The sequence below is a fragment of the Sinohyriopsis cumingii genome, chromosome 2 (genome assembly GCF_028554795.1).
Source record: "Sinohyriopsis cumingii isolate HCF-2022 chromosome 2, ASM2855479v2, whole genome shotgun sequence".
NCBI classification, from domain to species: domain Eukaryota; kingdom Metazoa; phylum Mollusca; class Bivalvia; order Unionida; family Unionidae; genus Sinohyriopsis; species Sinohyriopsis cumingii.
In genome coordinates, this window is record NC_142962.1 from 95408958 (window position 1) to 95431206 (window position 22249).

Consider the following 22249-nt stretch of genomic DNA (forward strand, 5'->3'; position numbering starts at 1 on the left):
TTATTTATGTGAATCAAGGTGTGTGTTATTCTTATTTACATTAATCAAGGTGTGGATTATTGTTATTTATGTGAAACAGGTGTGGATTTATTATCTGATGTATGATAAGAGGACTGCAATCCACCAAGGGATGGGCATTGGGGGGGAGGGAGAAGACAGCAAAATTCAAACCCCTGTTTCACTGTAAGAAGAAATATGGCAATTTTATTTAAACCATACTGAACCAACTCTTTTATATTTTAACCCCATTTTAAAAAATTTTGTAACCACCCATATATCTACATCTTAACTTCTGACATCTTCCTTTATCCTCAAATTATAGGTTAAGTTGTGGATTCAGAGTAATGTTGAAGTTTCTTAGATGCAACAAAAACTGAAGCCTGTACTGTGAATTCACTTCTCAATTGATTGGGTACACACTTTTTGTGTGAATGTTTGGGTTATCACTACAACTACAAACCACAATTTTAGAAACACAATAAACTCTAATTTATCTCTGGCAATGTTCTGACCCCATCAACAAATTCAAGTACTGACAAAAATCTCTTGGGGGTGGGGGCATTATCACAGAAATGAACATCCTCACTATTTTAAATTGATTCCAGAAGACTCTTAACAAAGTTTGAAAAATAACTTTCATTCATTTCAATACTTTTGATTTTGTTTTTTTTTTCTCCAAAATTTGAAAGTTGTTCACATACCTGATCTGCAAGAGCTGCCCAGTTATAATGTGGCTCATACATATGGGGGGCTATTACATATGCTGCCTGGAAAAAGGCTCGAGCCTGAAATGCAAAATAACATTATTACAATAAATAAATGCAAAATAACAGTATTACAATAAATAAATGCAAAATAACATTATTAAAATAAATAGAAGCAAAATAACATTATTACAATAAATAGAAGCAAAATAACATTATTACAATAAATAAATGCAAAATAACATTATTACAATAAATCTAACACAAAAGTCTGCATTACAAGAACAGTAAATGCCAACATTTTGTACAAGTATCTTTGTACCATTACAATGCAATCATGTACAATTTTACTTATATGCCTGCATTGTTTTTCTGATCTACAGCATTGACTAACATACAGTATATATAAATAAATATATATATAAAGGAAATTAGGCTTGCCAGGTTTCCTTTTAATGAAACATTTATGCAAGTGGTATTTCCAAGAAACAGTGTACATACTACATTTTATTTATTCCACATAAATACATATGTTTATATTTATAAATGCATATATTTATATACTAAGTTTTCCAGAAGAGTTAGGATTCTGTGTATTGTTGTAGAAAGTTAACTCTTCACTGTCATGCTGTGTCCATTTCAGAACATAGTTTGCTTCAAAACTCCTAACTGTCATGAATTTGTTATCATGAAAATACCTTTTATGTTAAGTATGAAGATAAATGCTTATTGGGCTTTGTTGCAGTGTAGAGTATCACACATGGGGTATGATATTTGCCATGGTGATTTCAAAATAGCAATTTCTATTCACTTACTGCAGCATGCACAAATTGCCAGCTTGTGGATGTGGGTATGTGTTGGGGGTACACACACACATACACCCCCATTCTCTGTCCATGGATTTGACCATGTCCAGAGTACTTATAGTGCTTTTTTTCTTTATACTGTCACAATGCTTATGAGCCTTCTCTGGGAACAGTCCATTTCATGGAATCAATCTTCAGCTGTAGAGGTATGTGAAAATGCAAAATTTATTCTTTCTAGCTATCCAATCTATGTGATAAAATTGTTTCATATAATGAATGATTTGACATTTATTTGACATTTCTAGAAAGTCAGACCTATGTCACATAACGCCATGTTATCAGATACAATATAGTCTGTTTCAAGTTAAATATTTTGTAGCTGAATAGACAAGCTGAATTCAACTATATATTCTATGCATTAAACCATAGCAATGTTTGAGGTTTTGTAATCCATTGTGGTTATTCTTGTCATAAATTTATGTGAGTATTATGCATATTGTATATTATGCAAATATACAAATCTAGCCACCCAACTGAAGTTGATCCTATCATCCAAAGGTGTAGAGAGGTGCATTTCTGATGTGAAATCATGGATGACATGTAACAAGCTGCAGATGAATGATGATAAAACTGAGACCATTCTGATTACAACACAAAGACTTTCTCATTCACATCCTTTACCTAAAACAATAAATACCAGCAACACCAACATTAAATTCACAAAATCAGTATGAAACCTAGGTGTTACTCTGGACAGTACTCTCACATTGCACCGACATGTCATGAACATATGCAAGGCTGCATATCTTGAGCTGAGATGCATCAGCTCCATTCGCAAATATCTTTCAGTTGATGCCACTAAAACACTTGTGTGTTCATTAGTACTTTCAAGACTGGACTATTGTAACTCAATTCCGTCTGGTTCATCTCAATATCTACTCCAAAAACTTCAAAAAATTCAAAACACAGCTGCTCAGATCATACTTAGAGTACCACGATCAGAGCACACCTCCCTGCTGCTCTGTACCCTACACTGGCTATCCATTCGATCCAGAATCAAACACAAAATTTTTTCTCTGTGCTACGTTTCACTGACAACTCTAGTCCAACATACCTATCCGACCTCACCCATGTGTACACACCAGCAAGATACTTACGCTCATCTTCTGACAATCGTATACTCATTATTCCCACTATGAAAACAAAGTCATATGGACAGCGTTCTTTTGCATACCAGGGCCAACAACATGGAATGAATTGCCCAATGAACTTAGACACAAAGACACAGTGATCACATTCAAGAGTACTCTTAAAACTCACTTATTTCGACTGCAAGAACAAACTTAAAGACCAAATAATGTTTCCTACCTTAAATGTTCTTAAAATGTTTTTTTCTATGTTTTCTAATATCATGGTGTTTGTGTTTGTAATCATATCATTATATGTTTTTTATCTTATAGATGTTGTCTAATGTTGTAAAGCACTTAGAGCTTCTAAAGATTAGGCACTATACAAAGTCCTCATTATTATTATTATTATTATTAAAATAACAATTTTGAACTGTTGCTCTTATCATGAAAGAAATGTAATTTATGATTTATGATATACCAAAGTGGGTGGAATTCCAAAAAGAGAAAGACATAGTTGTATAATGATATAAAATAATGTACACTTTCTACTCCTGTTAAAAAATAATATGGACAAAACATAATTTTTTATACCCAAGATGAACCTCAGCAAAAAGTAGAATAAGTTCCAGATTCAGAGTAAAATTAGGTCAGGACATGAAAATCAAGGGTCACAAAAAGAAGACCAATTTTCAATCTTCTGCACATATATATCCTAAATAGCCAATCAAAACCAAGGTCTTTTATACACCTAGGCATCTTGTTCAATCTCTCAAACTGATGTGTTTGGATCCATTCAGAAATAACCTCAAAAATGCATTTCGTAGCTCCATGATAGAATTTCCAGGAAGAAATCAGTTAATGTCCGCATGCAATAAACAGCACATTGTTTAGCACCATACCCACCAGTGATGCTAACAGAGGTGTTCAGAACACAGTTTACTTCTTTCCCATCTATATACAAATACTGTAACATATAAAAAAGGGAAGAAACTCTTCTAAATCATCTCCCCTTTTAAATACTAGGTTGTTGTTGTTGTTGTTGTTGTTGGGTTTAATTCCATTTTTCAGCACATGATAGACCATTCATGGCGGCCAGTATTAATGGTGGAGGAAGAACCCTGGAAAACCCTGGGAAGAACCACCGACCCACAAGAAGCTACAGGCAAGCTATCTCACATACCCACACTGGCCGAATCCTAGACTTGAACCCACGCAGACAGAGGTGAGATGGCAGTGATCCGTAATGAAGAGCACTTTAGACCACTCGGCCACTCGGGGCATCTGAATGCTGGGTGACTACCCATATATTACATGTTTACCAGTTTGATAGAAACATAAATAATTATGCTCACATTACAGGGAGGTACATGTATGTGTAATGGTGCAAAATTCTGTCAATATTTTCAAAGTACATTCTGTCGCAGTCAGCATGATATGTAACCATTAAGATTGACTTATGGGCTAGGCTCACAATAAATTGATGACTACAATGATCCTGATGTTTACAAGCTCAAAACCATAACCTGGAATACACTCAGGAAATTCCAAAACTTAAGAGCCAAATAAACATATTTACTCCTAATAATAATAATCCTGATATTAAGCCCATATACTGAGAAAATAATTTAGCTAACTATTAGTTGTTTACATAAAATGAATTTAAAAAAATGTCAAGCAGGTCAACCAGAAATGAACTAAATTTTGGACAAGGTCAAGTCCAACACACGATGTTACATTACAATAGCATGTAATGAAATTTTTAAAAAATGTAAAAACTAACAAACAATTAAATTAAGTATACTTAACAATAGGTTTAGGTGTTAAAGGTCTGATACACAGATAGTGGTAAAAGACTTTATAGAGAGAACAAATGAAAATTCAAGACACCAAGTGAAAACTTCTGTGTTAAACTGGGGCCATAACACAGTCAAATTTTGTGATAAATAAGTGAAAACCAAACTTGACATAGTTTTCTTAATATTAACACACTGACCACATAAACTGATAACGCTCTGCAAAAGTTATTGAGCAGTGTAACGTCGCCTTCTTAGTAAGAGGGGTGGTTAATTGGCTGGCATTATCTAGAGGATGACCTCCCTCAATATTATAGCCCAGCGGGAATGAAAGAAGAATGGAATTTGAATAGAGAACTGAGCGAGAATACTGGGGAGAAATAAAGCAATATGAGCTCCCTTTAACAAGAAAAAAAACAAATTTAATTAGAACAAATTAATAAAAACAATTCCAATTCAAGTTAGATTATATCAATACAATTTAACAGGTGTGTCTAATTTGGATTTCTTTCATCATCATAATGAGAGGTGAAAAGAGTGCAATATCCACGACTGATGGCATCACCTTCCTTCCCTTTGACCGTATATCAACGTCTCCTAGTTCATCCTTCCTAAACTCTATGCTATGCCCCTTCATGGACTTCATGGTCCCTTTTATTCTGACCTCGTTCTTCTTTCTCTGGACTTCTGTCTTCAGACTATCTCCTCTTTCTTTCAGAAAGCTGTTCCTTATTCCTGTTCTCTTTCAGAACTTGTGCGTCTTAGCTCTAAACAGGTCTTTCTTTTTAAACGATGACCACCTGGTCCCTTTCTTGTTTCATGAGGAAAGCACTAATCTCTTTATGCCTGCCCGGAGTCGAGACTGTTTCCTCTTCTAGGAAATTGTAAGACTAAAGATATTTTACTAAGGTCATCACTTTAAAGTCTGATTACTCTAAAGTGTATGCCCTAATTTATTCTGCCCAATTGTAGACAGTGGTCCCTAATTTTTCCCAAAGAAATAATTTCTTTCATCAGGTTTAGACAACTCAGAATCTGTGAATGACAGTGTGTGACAATTTCCTTTAAAAAAAATGATAAGTGGACATAGTCCAAAAAATGCGGTTTTGCCTATAACAGCTTGGAATTTTTTCAAGCGGTTTGCTGTGGCATTTGGGCTGGTCAAGCCCTAGACAAAAATGCTTGTATATTGATGCACAACTCCTCTTTTGCCATGCAAATAGCAAAAAAATGGTTTGGTTTCTAGGTAAGGGTGGTAAAAGGAAACTTCACATTTGTATGGTTTTCGCATGTGCCGATGTGCCTCGATGAGGCAAACTCAGACAGGGGTTGATGATGGAAATCAGTCGAGGTTTGGCCAAGATAGAGCCATTTTATCACCTAGGGAAAGCCCTCGTGGGGAGAGCCACAGTAGCAAGGCTATCTCTCGCTGGGAGCAACAGGGGGTCGAAAAAATGACAAAGTCCGAAAAGTGCCAAGCGGTTAGGGTCAGTAGCTCAAATGTTTACTTTCTAAGGCCCGTGTTAAGATACCCCAGTCAATTTCACTGAGTTGGAATGCTGTCCCTTTGAAGTTTACACTGACATGGGGGGAGATGAACGCAGAAAGGCTGAAGTGACCCTTCACAAAGACTTTTCTGGCTTAAATGCAATAAAATTTTAATGCTCAATGCATCCAATTTAAAAGTTCCCTGCAATCCAAACTTTGATACTTCACAAGCAGCAACAAATTTCAGGGTGAAAGGGCCAACCAGGTTCAAAACAGGGGTCATAATGCTATTAACACATTAACCCCTGGAGCTTTTTGTCATTTTTGCCTAAAAATCAAGAGGAAACACATTTTGAAAGCTATTTCTGAATAGACTCGAAAACACCAAATCCCCGGTCATCTTTCAATAACATACTGCCTAGTTGTGTTAGAAACATCATTTTTCATTGGCTATTTGACTCGTGCATGAGCAGAAGGGTAAAAGTTGGACTTGTTTTGTTTTGTTTTTTTGGTTTTTTTTGGGCTAAATGGAGCCATTATTTTTGTATGGAGACCACTCTTTAGTCCAAATGCCCATCTTATCCTACTTTTGGCAAAGGCTCATCTGTCTGTTTGCAGTTCATACTGGTTTGCCTTAGATCTGAGACCAAAAAGTCTAAAATCAAGACACAAAATTGGATTCCGACCACGGGCAAATTTTGGGTAGAAAAAAGTCGGGTCCAAAAAATGAGGTTTTTCTATCTGTATTTTGTAGTGCAACTAGATATTCCAGATTATTTGGTATCATTGTAGAGCTACATCTGTTTACCTTTCTATAATACCATCCACTTTAGTGTATCATGCATAACCATGATGCTACAGAGCTCGGCAGTAGGCTACTACCTCCTGCCCCGTAAAATCATCACTAGGGGTTATGTGTTAAATGTTAATAAAAATGTGAACAATTTTTTCAGGTCCTCTTTTTTTGTGCCAGAGAAAACATCTGGTATAAATCCAGCAAGTCCATTTAAAATTTGTATATACTGGGAGCTATAGCTGCTGACCTGCACACAGGTGGCTCATGGTATTTGGTCAATTTGTAATATAACAAAGCAGCAGTGGATCTTGAAAGACTCCTGGGAGACTGAGCAGCCCTTCTGGGATCACAGTGCTCACCACCATAACATGGTAAAGGAGCTAGGAAAGGTGACATAAGCATTACTTGCTTCAACTTAATCCAGGCCATCATACTATGTCTGACAGTAATCCCACTTAGTGATCAAAAACCTTGCAAGAAGACAAAGGTGATACAACTCACCATTAGTGCCTGGAATATATGTACACTAATGGACAGTACATCAGCAGACAGTCTATGGAGAGAAAAACAGCTTTAATTGGTAGAGAACATCCAAACAGTAGCACTGAGTGAAATTTGTCTAGCTGAGAATAGACAACACACTGAAGAAAGGAGGTGGCTTCACATTCTTCTGGAGTGGCGAAGGTAAAGAAGAACGATATGAAGCTAGTGTTGGGTTTGCCATCAAATCACAGCCAGTTAGAAAGCTCACAAATCTTATATACAGCATGAACGATTAATGCAGATGAGACTCCCAATGTAAGGAAAAAGCATCGCAACTATCATCAGCACCTATGCACCCACCATGACTGAGATCATAAACAAATTTTATGAAGATCCTGAGACCCTGATTGAAGAAGCATGAAAGGGAGACAAGCTCATCATCTTTGGTAACTTTAATGCTAGAGTTGGCACATATCAGCACACATGGCCAGGTATCATTGGCAAAAATAGTACTGGCAGATGCAACAACAGTGGATTCCTGCTACTGAGGGCAATATGTTGAACACAACTTTCTAATCATCAACAGTCTTTTGCCTACCAAACCACAACAAGATGTCTTGTATGTGCCCATGCTCCAAGCACTGGCATCTTATAGACTACATAATCTTCTGGAACAGAAAGCGGTACTATGTCCAAGTAATGAAAGCCATGACTGGCACAAAATGATGGACTTGAAGCTCAATATCTGTATTTGGACTAGCAGACAACCACAAGGCAAAGAAGTGCCCAAATGGCTTGATGTTGCCAATTTGAAACAGGAGAATGTGAAAACGGCATTTATTGAAGAAATGTGCAGTGAACTGGACACAATCAAAATAAACACTGACAATGTTTAGGAAAACTGCGTATCCTTCAGAGACTCTGTGTACTCAACTGCATGAAAAACTCTCAGTCCCGCCACAATATCCCCAATACTGAGTGGTGACAGCACCATGCTGCCCATGAAAAGATGCTTCAAAGATGTAAAGAACACTTCAACACATCCTCAATCAAGTCATCTATAAGCAAGGAAGCAACTGATTCACTGCCACAAGTGGAAATCAACCTAACACTTGCTGATCCTCCAATCCTGACTGGAACTGAGAAAGCAACTGACCTACTGTCAAATGGCAGACCAACTGGAGCAAATGATATATCACCAGAAGTACACAAAGCTGGAGGCTTGCACATGGCACAAAAGCTTACTGAACTCTTCCAGTCCATGTGGACTCAGGGAACTATACCCCAGGAGTACAAGAATGCATCCATCGTCTGCTTGTACAAAAGGAAAGGCAAGAGACAATAATATGATAACCAGTGTGGCATCTCCTTGCTGTCACATTCTCTATTGATCAAGAAAACCCAATGGCATCTCCTGTCAAATGTGCCACAGACAATTCCAAGCACTAATTGGCTTGATCTGCCATTGACGTATTTATAGAAATCAGACCCACTAGTAATGCCATGGTCAACTTCAAACTCGAAGTTGAATGACAAAGAGTGGAAACAAAATTCATGATGTATGCAACCTTATTTGGGATATAATCAAAGGAAGATCAGACATGGGTCACATTCTATGACCTCTCCATAGAATATGGTGAAGGCATACATCTCTTTCATGATTCTTAATTAGTTCAAGATACTATATGTGTATTTAAGTCATTTAATATGAAATAAATAAATTTCAAGAATGATTTGTCATTGTGATACCTTATATTTTCCAATTATCAGATGATGCACTATGAATACTACACCTAATGTCAAGAGATGGTTCTAACTCTCAATCTTGTACATTCTGCACTACAAAGACTGATTTGATTATCTATGCAGCATATTCAAGAACATAATGATGTTGATTGCTGATTCTCGGTACAATGAAACAGCTACTGGCAGTTGGCTCTGAGACAATGGCAGTTTTGACTGTTTTTTTTTTTTGTGTATTCCATTGTTTTTAGGAAGGCAAATAATTCCTGACTGAGCTGCCGTAATGGGTTTCCATCAAAATTGATGCTGAATGGAGCAGGCAGTAGCAGTTATCAGAGGGAATGGTATGCTATCTGCAATAATCAAACAACCTGTCCAACACTTGGCCAGAAATGTTTATTATTACAAGTAGTTCCTAAACCAGTCTGACAGCAGCTAATACTATTGTAACAAATTAGTTTGGTAGGTGTTTGCATTATTTCCTTGCTGTCTTTTAGAACATAACCAAGACATTTTTCAAGATAAAAATGGAATAATTTATGGATAAATTAAAGAAAACTTGATAAACCTAGAGTAAATTTTGGGTTTTTTTTTATTCTGAACACTCATATCCCAATTAAAATAGGTTTATTTTAATTCTACTATTTGGCTTTTCAACAGCTGACAATCCAAGGTAACATAAAGATGATTTTGCAGAACAAACACATGCTGGATGTAAGTTATTGCTGAAATACAGAGACAATATGTTTATTTAACTTGTCATAAAACAGGCTTCATCTTTAATTATCATTATTTGAATGTTAAAAGTTTGCTCAGTATGGTACAGCATTCCCTCACTATAATGCCCTTTGTTATAATACTGTTCCTGTCTATAGTATGGGCATGGATTCCATTTCATTATGCAGCAGCTGAATGTGTATTATGTACTTCATTATAAAGTAGTTTTGCCATAAAACTGTATAGACTACTCTGGTGGCCTAGTGGTTAGAGTGTCCACATCAGATGCAGGAGGTTGCAAGTTTCCGAACCATGGCTGAATCATAACAAAGACATAAAAATGGTACTAACAGCTACCTCGCTAAGTACTCAGCATTAAGAGGTTAGTGTTACAACTGGTTAGCCTGGTGTCATGATAATGTGATTGGGTGGGACATGATGCTATATGTCTGCGGCATGATGCCCCAGTACTAAAATCACTAGAAACTGCCACAATGCAGACATTGTAGTGATATGACTGAAGAATTGTAAAAGCTTTATGAAAAATCCAAAACACACAAACACACACACATAAAATTGTATACAGTATGGCTCCCAGTGTTATAATTAGAGAATAGTGTACTTAGCTGTGGAAAAACATCCATCCAACTTCCAAATAGAGTAGACCTAGATCTACAATGGCTACCATGTGATACTAGAAGCCCAAAATACATGCCAAACCTTGCAAATTTCTCATACTGTCTCGATATAAAAAAAAATATCTAGGTGCCTGTTCTAGAAAATTTGCCCAATTTTGATTTATATTTCCTAGCTCTATGCCAACAGCTCAGCTGTCTGTTCCAGGAAATAAGCAGATTAGTAAATGACATTTCTGTGCATTCTATTTGTTAATCAAGGTGGAAATTGCTACCTGACAACTATAAGTGGTTCTGTCAAAATGTATATTAAATGGAAAATAAGTAGTAGTTATCACACAGAATGGTTGCCTAACTCTTTTTATGGAACATACTATCCTTATCAGAACTGCTCTTGACAACAAGCAGTCCTTCAACCAGTCTAGCTGCTCCTGTGGTTTACAGGGATGGACAAAAAGCCTTGATACCATTTAGTAAATGTATGTGCAACTTCTTCCAGCGTGTGGGCCAGGTAAGCAAATTTTAAAGCCACACACTACAATGTAAATATCTGGATAAAAACAGACCATGGGACATAGCTTGTATTGTGCCTGATTAGTACATAATATACACATTTGAAAGATGTTACATAATCCTACAGTGAAAAAAACTGAGATAACTTTATAATAAAATATCTTTTTTTCTCTGGACAAATAGCCTTTAATTCATTGGTTTTAAAAAAATTAATAAAACATGAGTACTTCAAAGGAGCTAACATACTACTGGCCAGAAAACTTTACAGGAATCCAAGATAAGACAATTTCTTTCTTTTAACTGCTGAGTGCTGAAACCATGTTGGATATTCTTCAGTGATTACAAGATTTTCAAATTAACTACTGTAGTGGACAAACTGGATGTTAGATTGGCAAAGTTTCCATTTAACACATAGCAGACATTATAAGAAGTCTTTGTTGAAAATCTCTCATCCATATGACCATCCATTCAGGGTAGGAAGAATGACAATACGATTTATAAAATGGCCAGCATGTCCATCATTTTGCATGTTATGATTGGCACTGTTTCACTTAGGACCAACTAGGTATCATAAAGGCTTTTGGTAGAAAACTCCACATATGACCATCCATTAGGAAGATGCAGAGATAACAATAGATAACAGTATATTCAAAATGGCCATCATGGGGCCATACTGAGGTTTGCTTTGCATCTTTTTCCATAGGACAATTTACACATCATAAGAACTCTTCTGGTGAAAACTCAATGTCATGGCTTTCTATTTAAGAGGAGTAGCAATAAAAGATTTCCAAGGTGGTCAACATGGTGGCCATTTTAGATGTCAGACTGGCACCATTTTAATTTATTACCAAGAAGATACCATAAGAAGTTTTGTAGTGAAAAACTTATGTTGATATAACCTTCCATTTTGGTGGAGTAACAATAACAAGATTGCTACATGGTGGCCATATTGGATATCAGGCTGGCACCATTTCCATTCAGGACCAAGTATGTATACATGACAAGAAGTCTTTTGGTGAAAGCACACTGTCAATATGACCAGCCATCATGAAAAAGTAACTATAACAATATTTTCAAGATGGTCATTGTGGTGGCCATATTGGAGGTCAGACTGACCCCATTTTCATCCAAGAGAAGTAGTGATAACAAGATCTTCAAGATGGCCACTGACAGAACAATAAATTCTGGAGCAACTAGACCATGGGATATATATGGGTGTAAAGTGTTGAATTTCGAATTGTGTTGAACCTCAAAGATGAATGAATTGAGCATTAAAATTTCATCACATTTAAGCCAGAAAATTCTTTGACTGTTTTTTTTTCTCCCACCATTCAGTGTTAAAACTTGAAAGGCTAGCATGTATAACCAGTCCCAACCTCTTAATGCTGAGCACGAAGCAAGGCAGCTGTTAATACCATTAAGAGGTTAGTGTCAGGACTGGTTGGCCTGGTGTCAGGATAATGTGTCTAGGTGAGACATCATGCTACATGTCTGTGGCATGATGCCCCAGTGCTAGACATCACTTTAAACTGCCACACTGCAGACATTGTAGCGATATGACTGGAAAATTGTTAAAGCTACGTTAAAAATCTAAGTTACACACACACATAACTGAGATTGAATTGGAGTTACTGCTATTAATTTATATTGATTAAATTTATTTTTTTTCTTGTCTAAGGGGGCTCATATTGCCTTATTTTTTCCCAACAGTCTTGCTCAGTTCTCTGTTGAAATTCTATCTTTCCACTCCCACAGGGCTATAATATTGAGGGAGTTCATCCTCTAGAAAACTCCAGCCAAATCCAATTAACCACCCTTACAGTGGATATAAGGTTTCATGGCAATCCTCCAAGTAGTTCAGAGGAGTAGTGATAACAAACTTGAGTTAATGGATGGACAGTTGACACACAACAGACTAAATCCCATAAGTTCTCCTGCTCTATAACCAGTAGAGCCACAAATGACATTTGTCAACAATCCTTGTAAAAAATACAGGATTATCAAACCCTGGAAGGAGTTGGGACATTTTCCAAATACACCGAATTATTAATTATGTAGGTGCCAGTTTCACAAGCCAATGACATACTGTATACATCCCACACAAATGCCATATTTATCCATATGCACCTTACCACAAATAACATGGACCAAAATCTGTCTTAGTGTAATGCACTGGCTGATCAGGGTGTATACAATTCACTTTAAAATGATTAGTACAACAAGCATCTGTAACTCTGATCAACCATCACATAACATACTGCAGGATGATCTCGGTTAATGTTATTCATACTGGAGTGTGCATTATATATGAATAAATACAGTACTGTAAAACACCATGTTTACACTCTTTACTGGCACCCATATTAAATATTTTCTGTCTGATTTTCAATAGCTTATTTTTAAACAACTATTTTTACATCTGAATTGAAACATATTTATTGCAACATTATTTTCTATCTTGCCATGGTCATTAAACTAAATTCCAAACACCCCAGGCCTATTGACTGCTCAGTAGTATTCTGCAGGCTGTTGCCTATGTGGGATAGATGTATTTGTTAAGAACATATTACCTTATATATCTAGATATACTAGATTCAAAAGAGATTAAAATGCAGTGTATATAATGGACTGTTAAGGGACCATTTTTTGCCAATTGTTGCTTCTGCAGACAAGTGTCCTTTTTTATTCAGGTTGAATATAAAAATTAAAGCAAGAACAGTTTTTTTTTATGTATAAAGAATTTCTTCTTGTGCAGAGGACAAATGTGTGTTGCACTTGTAATGGAGAGATCTGCATTGGCTCAGTGGTTACCATGACAGACCTGCAACTAAAATGATGCAGCATCGAATCCAGAGCAGGCCGACCAAGTCTGGTCTAGGGTGCATCTCTGCATAAGACAGCTTACTTGTATTGGCTTCAATATAACCATTCTTGTGCTGATGTGCACTTGATCTCCAACAAACAAATCGTAACAGTGGAAAATAATATAACATCCACACATGTACATACAGTTTCTGTATAAACAGATTGTAAACCTCTGTATAAATATACTTTATAATTTTTTAAGTCCCATGCAATCCTTGCATTAAAAAATCAGGTGAACCCTATTAGTCCAATAGATCTGATTTTAACCAGTTTCAATCAGTACAATACAACCTGTATTTAAAGGTCATCCAAGGGACCACTTAAATTTTGTCTTTAGTAGACAGGTGCCCTTTTTACAAAGAATAATATAAATCTTGTCCTTCATGTGCAGGTGTTCTCTCTATGGAGGAGACTGTTAATACAGGATAAACAGCACCTGTACCAAGTACAACTATTCTGTTTCATTTGTGATACAAACCCTTGATAAAATGCAGGTAAACATTTGGTAGCCTTGAGTTAAAGTCTGTACAAATGGAAGCAAGTGTGGGTGGAAGTAGTATTTATGCATGACTCACAGACACAGAAGGATGAATGGGTGTCATGGATTAGTGAATGTAATGGATGGGTGCATAGAAAAAGTATAAAGGATAGTTCAATAGTGAGAATGGATTAAAGTCTGAAATAAAATATATTTAAAAAAATTTATCCCTTGGGAGATATTTTATGATACAAAGAAACTTCATAATGTATTCAATTTGTTTCAAGGCTAAAATTCACATATATCAACATAAATATTACAATTTTACCCTTTCTTCAAATAATTAATTACCAATATCCATGTACTTGATATGCAAAATCAACTGCATTATGGTAAAGTCCATGAAAGTATCAAAACACAACACAAACTAGTATCAATTAACATGATCTGTACACACCAATTCTCCACTTCCAGCATATAGCTTTCTCTCTGAGTATTCTGGTAATCTTCATTCACCCAAATTTTCATTATATCCCAAAAGCATTTATACCTGTCTGGTCCACTATTTTTTATCCTTTGAAAGCTTTGAGATAGTTTGGATGAATCCAAGTCTGTGTAACTGATTCTGGAACCACTCTGGTGGCCTAAGTGGTTAGAGCGTCTGCCTTGGCTGCAGGTGGTCGCAGGCTTGAAGTCATACCAAATACTTATAAAAATGGTACTATAGGAAGTGGCTGCCTCACTTAGCACTCAACATGAAGAGGTTAGTGTTAGGACTGGTCAGCCTGGATAATGTGACCAGAGGGGAAATGATGCTACATATCTGCAGCATGATGCCCCAGTGCTAGACATCACTATAAACTGCTACACCACTGCTGACATTGTAGTGATAGAACTGAACAATTGTTAAAGCTAAGTAAAAAATCCGAATCTCTCTCTCTCTCTCACACACACACACCCACACACCCAGACACACACACACACACAGATTCTGGATATTTTATATGTCACATTCCATCACATCTGGAGATGATTAAAGCAACAAAATGATGTGCCTGATTATGCAACTAATGATTAGAAGTATATAACTCACCACTATGAAGCTTTCCTAGTCTCCAGTAGCCATGGTAAACATTAATTATGAACAGGTGGGTGCAATGAGTGCAGGTTAAACATTTACAGAAGAATACAAATTAGCTAATGAAGTGTCAAGAGATGTGTAACCATGCCTACAATGGAAGCCATAGCAACTGTTACTACATCTAGCACACTTATTCCAAAGACAGCATTTACTGGGAGTGCATAAACTAGAACACAAAAAGATTTTCTCCCATTACTTATCAGAAATCACACTTAAATAGCAAGGATAATTTGGAGGATGCAAAACTTTTTATTTGTGATGTAAATGTGCTTCAGCTATTAGCCAAATGCCATAGGCAAAAAATGGAAAAAGCACTACATCAACCTGATTGTTCAAATGAGGACAGTGAGTGATGCCAACTATTCCTGCAGGGTAGGGTACATTTTCTTTGACCTTTTTTATGATAACAGGAAATGAAAAGAAATTAAGAAACATACAACACAATAGAAAGAGAGACGAAGAACAAAACTTGTAAACAAGTAAATCTAGCCATATACTGTGTTGCAAAATTAAATACCATTGATACAGATTTTCATCAACAAGCATCTGCTGTCATATTCTCACTTTTTGATTTTAGTTATTTTTAAATTACCGATGAAATTAGTAAAAGTTTCTATCGGTTGGAGTACCAATAAGAAGATTTTCAAGATGAATCCAAATCATACTGGATTTCAGATCAACACCACTTCATTTAGGACCAACTAGACATCATAAAAAATCTTTCAGTGAAAACACCATGTTGATATGATCATTCATTCAGGAGGAGTAGTGATAATAATTTTCATAGTGGATATCTACAAACTATTGCTAACAGATGGACAGGTGTCAGAAGATGGACATCTGACAGTGGATGCCAGATGACAGGCAACCAACAACAGACCATCCTACAAGCTTCCCTGGTCTATTACCAGTAGATCTAGTCCTAAAATCTGGAATCATTACAAAGCTGAATTTCTTTTCTAATTTTTATGATGCTTCCTGGTATCCAGCCAACTTTGCCAATACTGAGTGATACACACACATGCTGTTTTCTCACACATGTCCACTTTCATTATGCAGAGCCACTACCACAAATACAATGTAGCCAAGTGAAGCCCCTTGTCTTGTCTATCAGTCTGCAAGAGAAGAATGACTGAAAGTGGCTCTTTTTCTGTAACAATCAGGCACTGAGGCATTCAATGATTTTGTCCAGCTGATAACAATTAGCTAGCCTTAAGAGTGCTAAAGATTTATAAGCCAAGAATTTTTCGGCATTATTATCACTTTCTCGGATACAGAATACATATATAAATTATAAATTATACCTGGAAGAGATCTGTACTAAACTGGCTATAATATCTGCCATTGTTTCCTTTATCAAAAAGCATGACAATCCATAACATTTATTTATTTTCCTTTTGAAATTCTGAATTTAATCATATTTGTTTCTTTGTTTTTTGCCTAATAATCTACAGATATGCAGCAAAACCAAATTATCCCATAGCTTTTCTCAGTTAATGCCACCATCCACCCCAGACCCAAATATACATAATTGTCCCTACCCAGCAGGCTCAGCCCCTAATGGATGGAACAAATATCAAAGTTAGTCTGCATGACAAAACTCAACAACTAAATTTAGTACTTTAGTTCTATACAATCGATTGTATGACTAAGTATCCCCAACCATTCAAGCTTCACCTAGGTGGGTAGAGCAAAATTGTAAAACCATTGTGCACATCTAACTGTCACAAATCTGAATTGGTGCAAGTTTTACATTATGTATGTATGCGAGATTGGGCAGAATTATGTAATCCCCACCTTTTCTTAGCAGTGTAGGGATAGTTATCTAGTTGTTTATTTATTCAATTCATAGTCTTTGGTTTTTCATGTATTTATTTATTTCATATGTCTTTAAAAAAATATGCAACATACTTATCAGATATAACTTGACAATATGTCTTCAGATGTATTTAATTTCACCACAAAAACAACATGTGAATAAGTGACATTATATAATCTATACAAGTGCAATTCATATTTTATTTCACGGCTATTCCTTTCTAAGATCTGGTACAAGCACAGCATACCTTCCAGATTATGATGTGTCATACAAAAAACATAACTTCTGACTCACAACTCCCCCCAATGCTTGTGTTTCTAAAAACAGAATTTCTAGTAAATCTTATGATCTTATGACAAACGAAAAATGACACTGTAATATATGCCTAAAACATGTAGCCTGTATAAGTAATAAACAGTCATGATTTACATAGCTTCATCATCAGTGGCTTTATGCTCATGGAATACTATTAATCTGGGCAGTTTATATAGTTAATTATCACAGAGGCAATTAAAAGGCCCCAGCTACCAAGTGCAGAGTATCAATTCAAAAGTGTTCTCCATGGTATAGCAGTGTTAGGGACCAGCTTCGCACTGCTAAAAGAGACTGCTCCTCTTCTGACAATCGTATACTCATTATTCAAACTATGAAAACGAAGTCATATGGACAACGTTCTTTTGCATACCAGGGCCCAGCAACGTGGAATGAATTGCCCACTGAACTTTGACACAAAGACACAGTGATCCCATTCAAGAGTGCTCTTAAAACTCACTTATTTCGACTGCAAGAACAAACTTAAAGACCTAATAATGTTTCCTACCTTAAATATTTTCAGTATGTTTTTTGTTTTCTAATTTCATGGTGTTTGCTTTTTGTAATCATATCATTATATATTTGTTTCTTGTGTTATAAGTGTTGTCTAATGTTTTAAAGTGCTTAGAGCTTTTAAAGATTAGGTGCTATACAAAGTCCTCATTATTATTATTATTATTATTATTATTATTAAAAGGTAAAAGTGGTCAGAGCTGAACAACCAAAACACCACCGAATTCTTAACTCAATGACAATGACATTAGCAATGGTGATTATGTGTGTTGCTTGTCTTTGCATCACCTTCAATCCTTCCCATGAACTACTGGGAGCAACATAGTCAGCAAACTACAAGTTAATACTGTATTTCACAGACCAATGGACTTAAAAGTTAGAAACATTTTGTGTATGGTTTATATTTAATATTTTCGTGATTCTGATGATGTCAGCGTGTGAACATTTGGAGACATCCAGGTTGCTAACCTGGACTGGCACTGCTCTGGTGCCCTTGTGATTAGAGTGTCCACCTCAGACGTAAGAGACTGTGGGTCAGAACCCCGGCAGAGTCATATCAAGTACTTGTAATTATGGTACTAACAGCAGCCTTGCTAGGCACTCATCTTTAAGAAGTTAGTGATAGGACTGGTCGGCCTGGTGTCAGGATAATGTGACTGGGCAGTGACATCATGCTACATGTCTGTGGCATGATGCCCCAGTGCTAGACATGACTATAACTTGCCACAATGCCGACACTGTAGCGATATGAATGAATTTTTTTTAAAGCTATATTAAAAATCCAAATCACACACACACATACACAAACCAGGACTAGCCTAGATAGGTATTGAACCCGAAACCTTTTAAGAGACAGACACCATAATAACTGAGCTACTGCAGCTCCCCACCTGGGGTCGGATGGTATAGTGTAACAATGAATGGCTCTACATCTTTCAACAAATTTTCAAAGAATAATTGAATTATGGGAGGATTAAGATGATTTAAGGAACATTTAAAATGATGGAATCTATGACACAAAGAAACACATCCCGCTATGCTTCTGAGTACTGATTCCTCAGATTATATCCCCCCTCTTGATCAGTGGCATAAAAAGCCAAGGAAACTGTTCTAAGGACATGAGATAAATTCTTAAACTTTTGGGGAATTCATTTGCTATATCTGAAAACATGATGAGCCCCAAATACATTTATTCTTGTTATCCATGGCCTTGAATATTGATTTCTTTCACTGTGTCAAAATGCAAAGGAATCAAGATTTTATTCTCTTTGTTTGAAGCGAATGATAGGTATTTGTTAATAATCTCACAATCTATTAATCCTGCTTTGTCTAGCAGATTATACAATATATACTCGCTTATAACTCAAGTCCAACTGCAAACAACTTGGACCGTAATTTGCCATTGCATGATGCACCAGCAGATCAGGGTCTATGTTGTTTGTTGTACTGTTACTCCCAACAAACTGTAAAAACTCAGATCTGCCAGTGCATTAGGCAACAGAAGATCTGGGTCTGTGCAGTCTTTAGCTTTAAAAAAAATGACTTAAAAGCTAGCATAGTACATGTGTTTAAAAAAAAATTAGTCATATCCCTATGATGTCTGCAGTGTGGCAGTTTACAGTGATGTCTAGTACTGGGGCATCATGCTACAGACATGTAGCATGATGTCCCACCCAGTCACATTATCCTGACACCAGGCTGACCAATCCTAACACTAACCTCTTAATGCTGAGTGCCTAGTGAGGCAGCTATTAGTACCATTTTTGTAAGTTTTTGGTATGACTCAGCAAGGGTTTGAACCCATGACCTCTGCTTCCCAGGCGGATTCTCTAAACACTAGGCCATCGGAGCGGTGCATGTGCTGTATGACAAAACTCACCATGTGTACCTGGCCTGAAGGGTTTTTCAATTGTTAAGGTACTGTAATTAGTTTCTGTTAGATGGTGGTTCATTACCTATGTGACCGCTGACATTGATAAATATATAAACTTGCTTATAAGATGAGCCCATCTGCAAAGACCCAGATCTGGCATCATGTAATGAACCGGTAGATCCTGGTCTGTGAAGTTTTTTAAAAGCAATCAGTAGAACAATCAATATAGACCCTGATCTGCAGGTGCATTATGCTATAGCAGATAAGGATCTTTGTTGTTTGTAGTTTGACTTATAAGTGAGTATAAATGGTACTTATTTGTCCATTATCAAAGTGACCAAATGCTCTGGCAGCTTCTTGACACTAACTGTATTTGAAAGGTTTCAAAGATTGCTGGTCAAGAAATCAGGGGTCATTAAATAGCAGCTTATCAATCAATATCTTGTTCATCATTTCAAAAACAGAACTGGGTATGACTCACTCAGTCACTGATTAAGTTCTCATTAGTTGTCAACAACCAGTTTTACCAGAAATGTTTCCTGTGCATTCAAAGAGCTTGAAAAGTAGGATTCTTTACAAGATTTGCCATTGAAAATCTATGCATCTTACGTATAATTGATTTTTATCTATAAAAGGCATTAGTGTCCATGGTAGTCCAACAGCTTCAACACCATGGGCTACATGGACCAAAACTCATGGGACATATCTACATAAATATATATATAGATACATACATAGGTACATACACAGATAGATACATACATACATAGATACATACATATATAAAAAGATACATACATACATACATACAATATGAGAATGGGCCACAAAATAATGACCAATGGGCCACATTTGGCCTGCAGACCTGTAGTTGGACCATGAATATTGCAACTAATGCATGAAAACATACTTTTAATGTATACAATTTTTTACTTTTAATTCATTACTTTTCTTTTTACTGGAAGCAAATTTAACATGACAGAAATCATTAAATGTCATTTCCAATACAAGAGACTATATGTTGGGATATTTCATCATAATAATTCTTAAATACAAAGTGAAAGGAAAAGGGCACACCTTGACAAGCTGGTCCTAATTCTCATTGGCTTTAATTATTTTAGCAACATACATGGAGAATAGCTATGTTTTTAGGAGATATATAGAAATATTTCAAAGTGAAGCGTAAACATTGTATCCACTTCATGACTGAAAAGCATATCTACTTAAAAGAAGTAGATTTTCTTTTCTTATATATTTTTTGAATGCAAAAGCCTTCATTTTGCCAAGATTTTCTCCATTCTTTGCCAATGTAATTGACAGCTTCATTACTACAATGACAGAAAGAAACTCCTATATTGTAAAATAATTAAATGGGATAGCAACAATTGACATTTTTAGCTTGTAGATAACATTTAATCAAATAATGACTGTATTCATATGACACCAAATTTTTATTTTTGTTAACATATTTTATGTGCAGATTGATACAGTTTAGTTGGGGTAATGTAGAAACATCACAGATCAGTTGTATCTGATAGATATCAGAGTGTAACATCTTTTAACAAAAGACTTTAAAGTCTGTTGAGTCTGCATGTAAAGATTTTCATTCTTTATTTTGTACATTTCTGGATTCAAATGTGAATTTTTGTGTGACCCTGGCAAGCTTGCCATCTAGTTCAGTAGCAAACATTGTATCCAATTTTCAACTGTTGCTTAATTTTGGATTGCAATCAACAATAATCAATGCACACTTTTTCCATAGTTTTCAAATACGATTGTGATGTGAGTAAACATTGCTACTTATAAAATTGTATTACTATATTTAATCAAGATTTTTTTTCTCTTAAAAATGTGTACTGTTTGTCATAGAGTATTACAGGTACACAGTGCTGCATGGGTGACACATATCAACAGGTCTAATAAGCTCAGTCACAAACAGTGTCCTTGATTTGTTAACAAAAATAAATTATAAAAGAAGTAAATTCCTGAAATCTACCTTTTGCTGTTTGGAGTTTAATTTAAGGAATTTCTTGATGGTACCTCAATGATTGCATACATGTACACAATAGGGCCTACAGTTGACAAATTGTAAGATCTACACATCCTGCTTTGTATGAAACAAGAGGAAAGGGGTGAACAGAGAGCAAAGGAAGAATGGAACTAAATATAAAATGCACATTTAAATAATATACATATGGGCTAATGTACATGTATATCCTAAATGGGGAAAAAAGTAGTTCCAAAAGTTATGACACCAATGTGGCAATAAAAGTGGTAGTGCCACTGTGGTGACATCATTATTCACCCACTGATACATTTCCATATCTCACCATGAAATATATAATAAAAAACAATATCAACATGAGAAATTTCTTCTAAAAAAAGTTTCAAAACAGTACAATTGTAATATAAAAAGAAAAATTCTTTCTATGCAACATTC

The 22249-nt window shown here is 35.9% G+C and overlaps 1 protein-coding gene across 1 annotated transcript in view; it reads right to left on the bottom strand.

The window, feature by feature from the left end:
* The window catches only part of LOC149805414 (tetratricopeptide repeat protein 8-like), a 145293-nt gene that overhangs the window by 13336 nt on the left and 109708 nt on the right, over positions 1 to 22249 (bottom strand). Inside the window, exon 10 of the mRNA XM_089949974.1 lies at positions 702 to 785. Coding sequence (XP_089806100.1) covers positions 702 to 785 — 84 coding nt within the window. The remainder of the gene's footprint in view (positions 1 to 701; positions 786 to 22249) is intronic.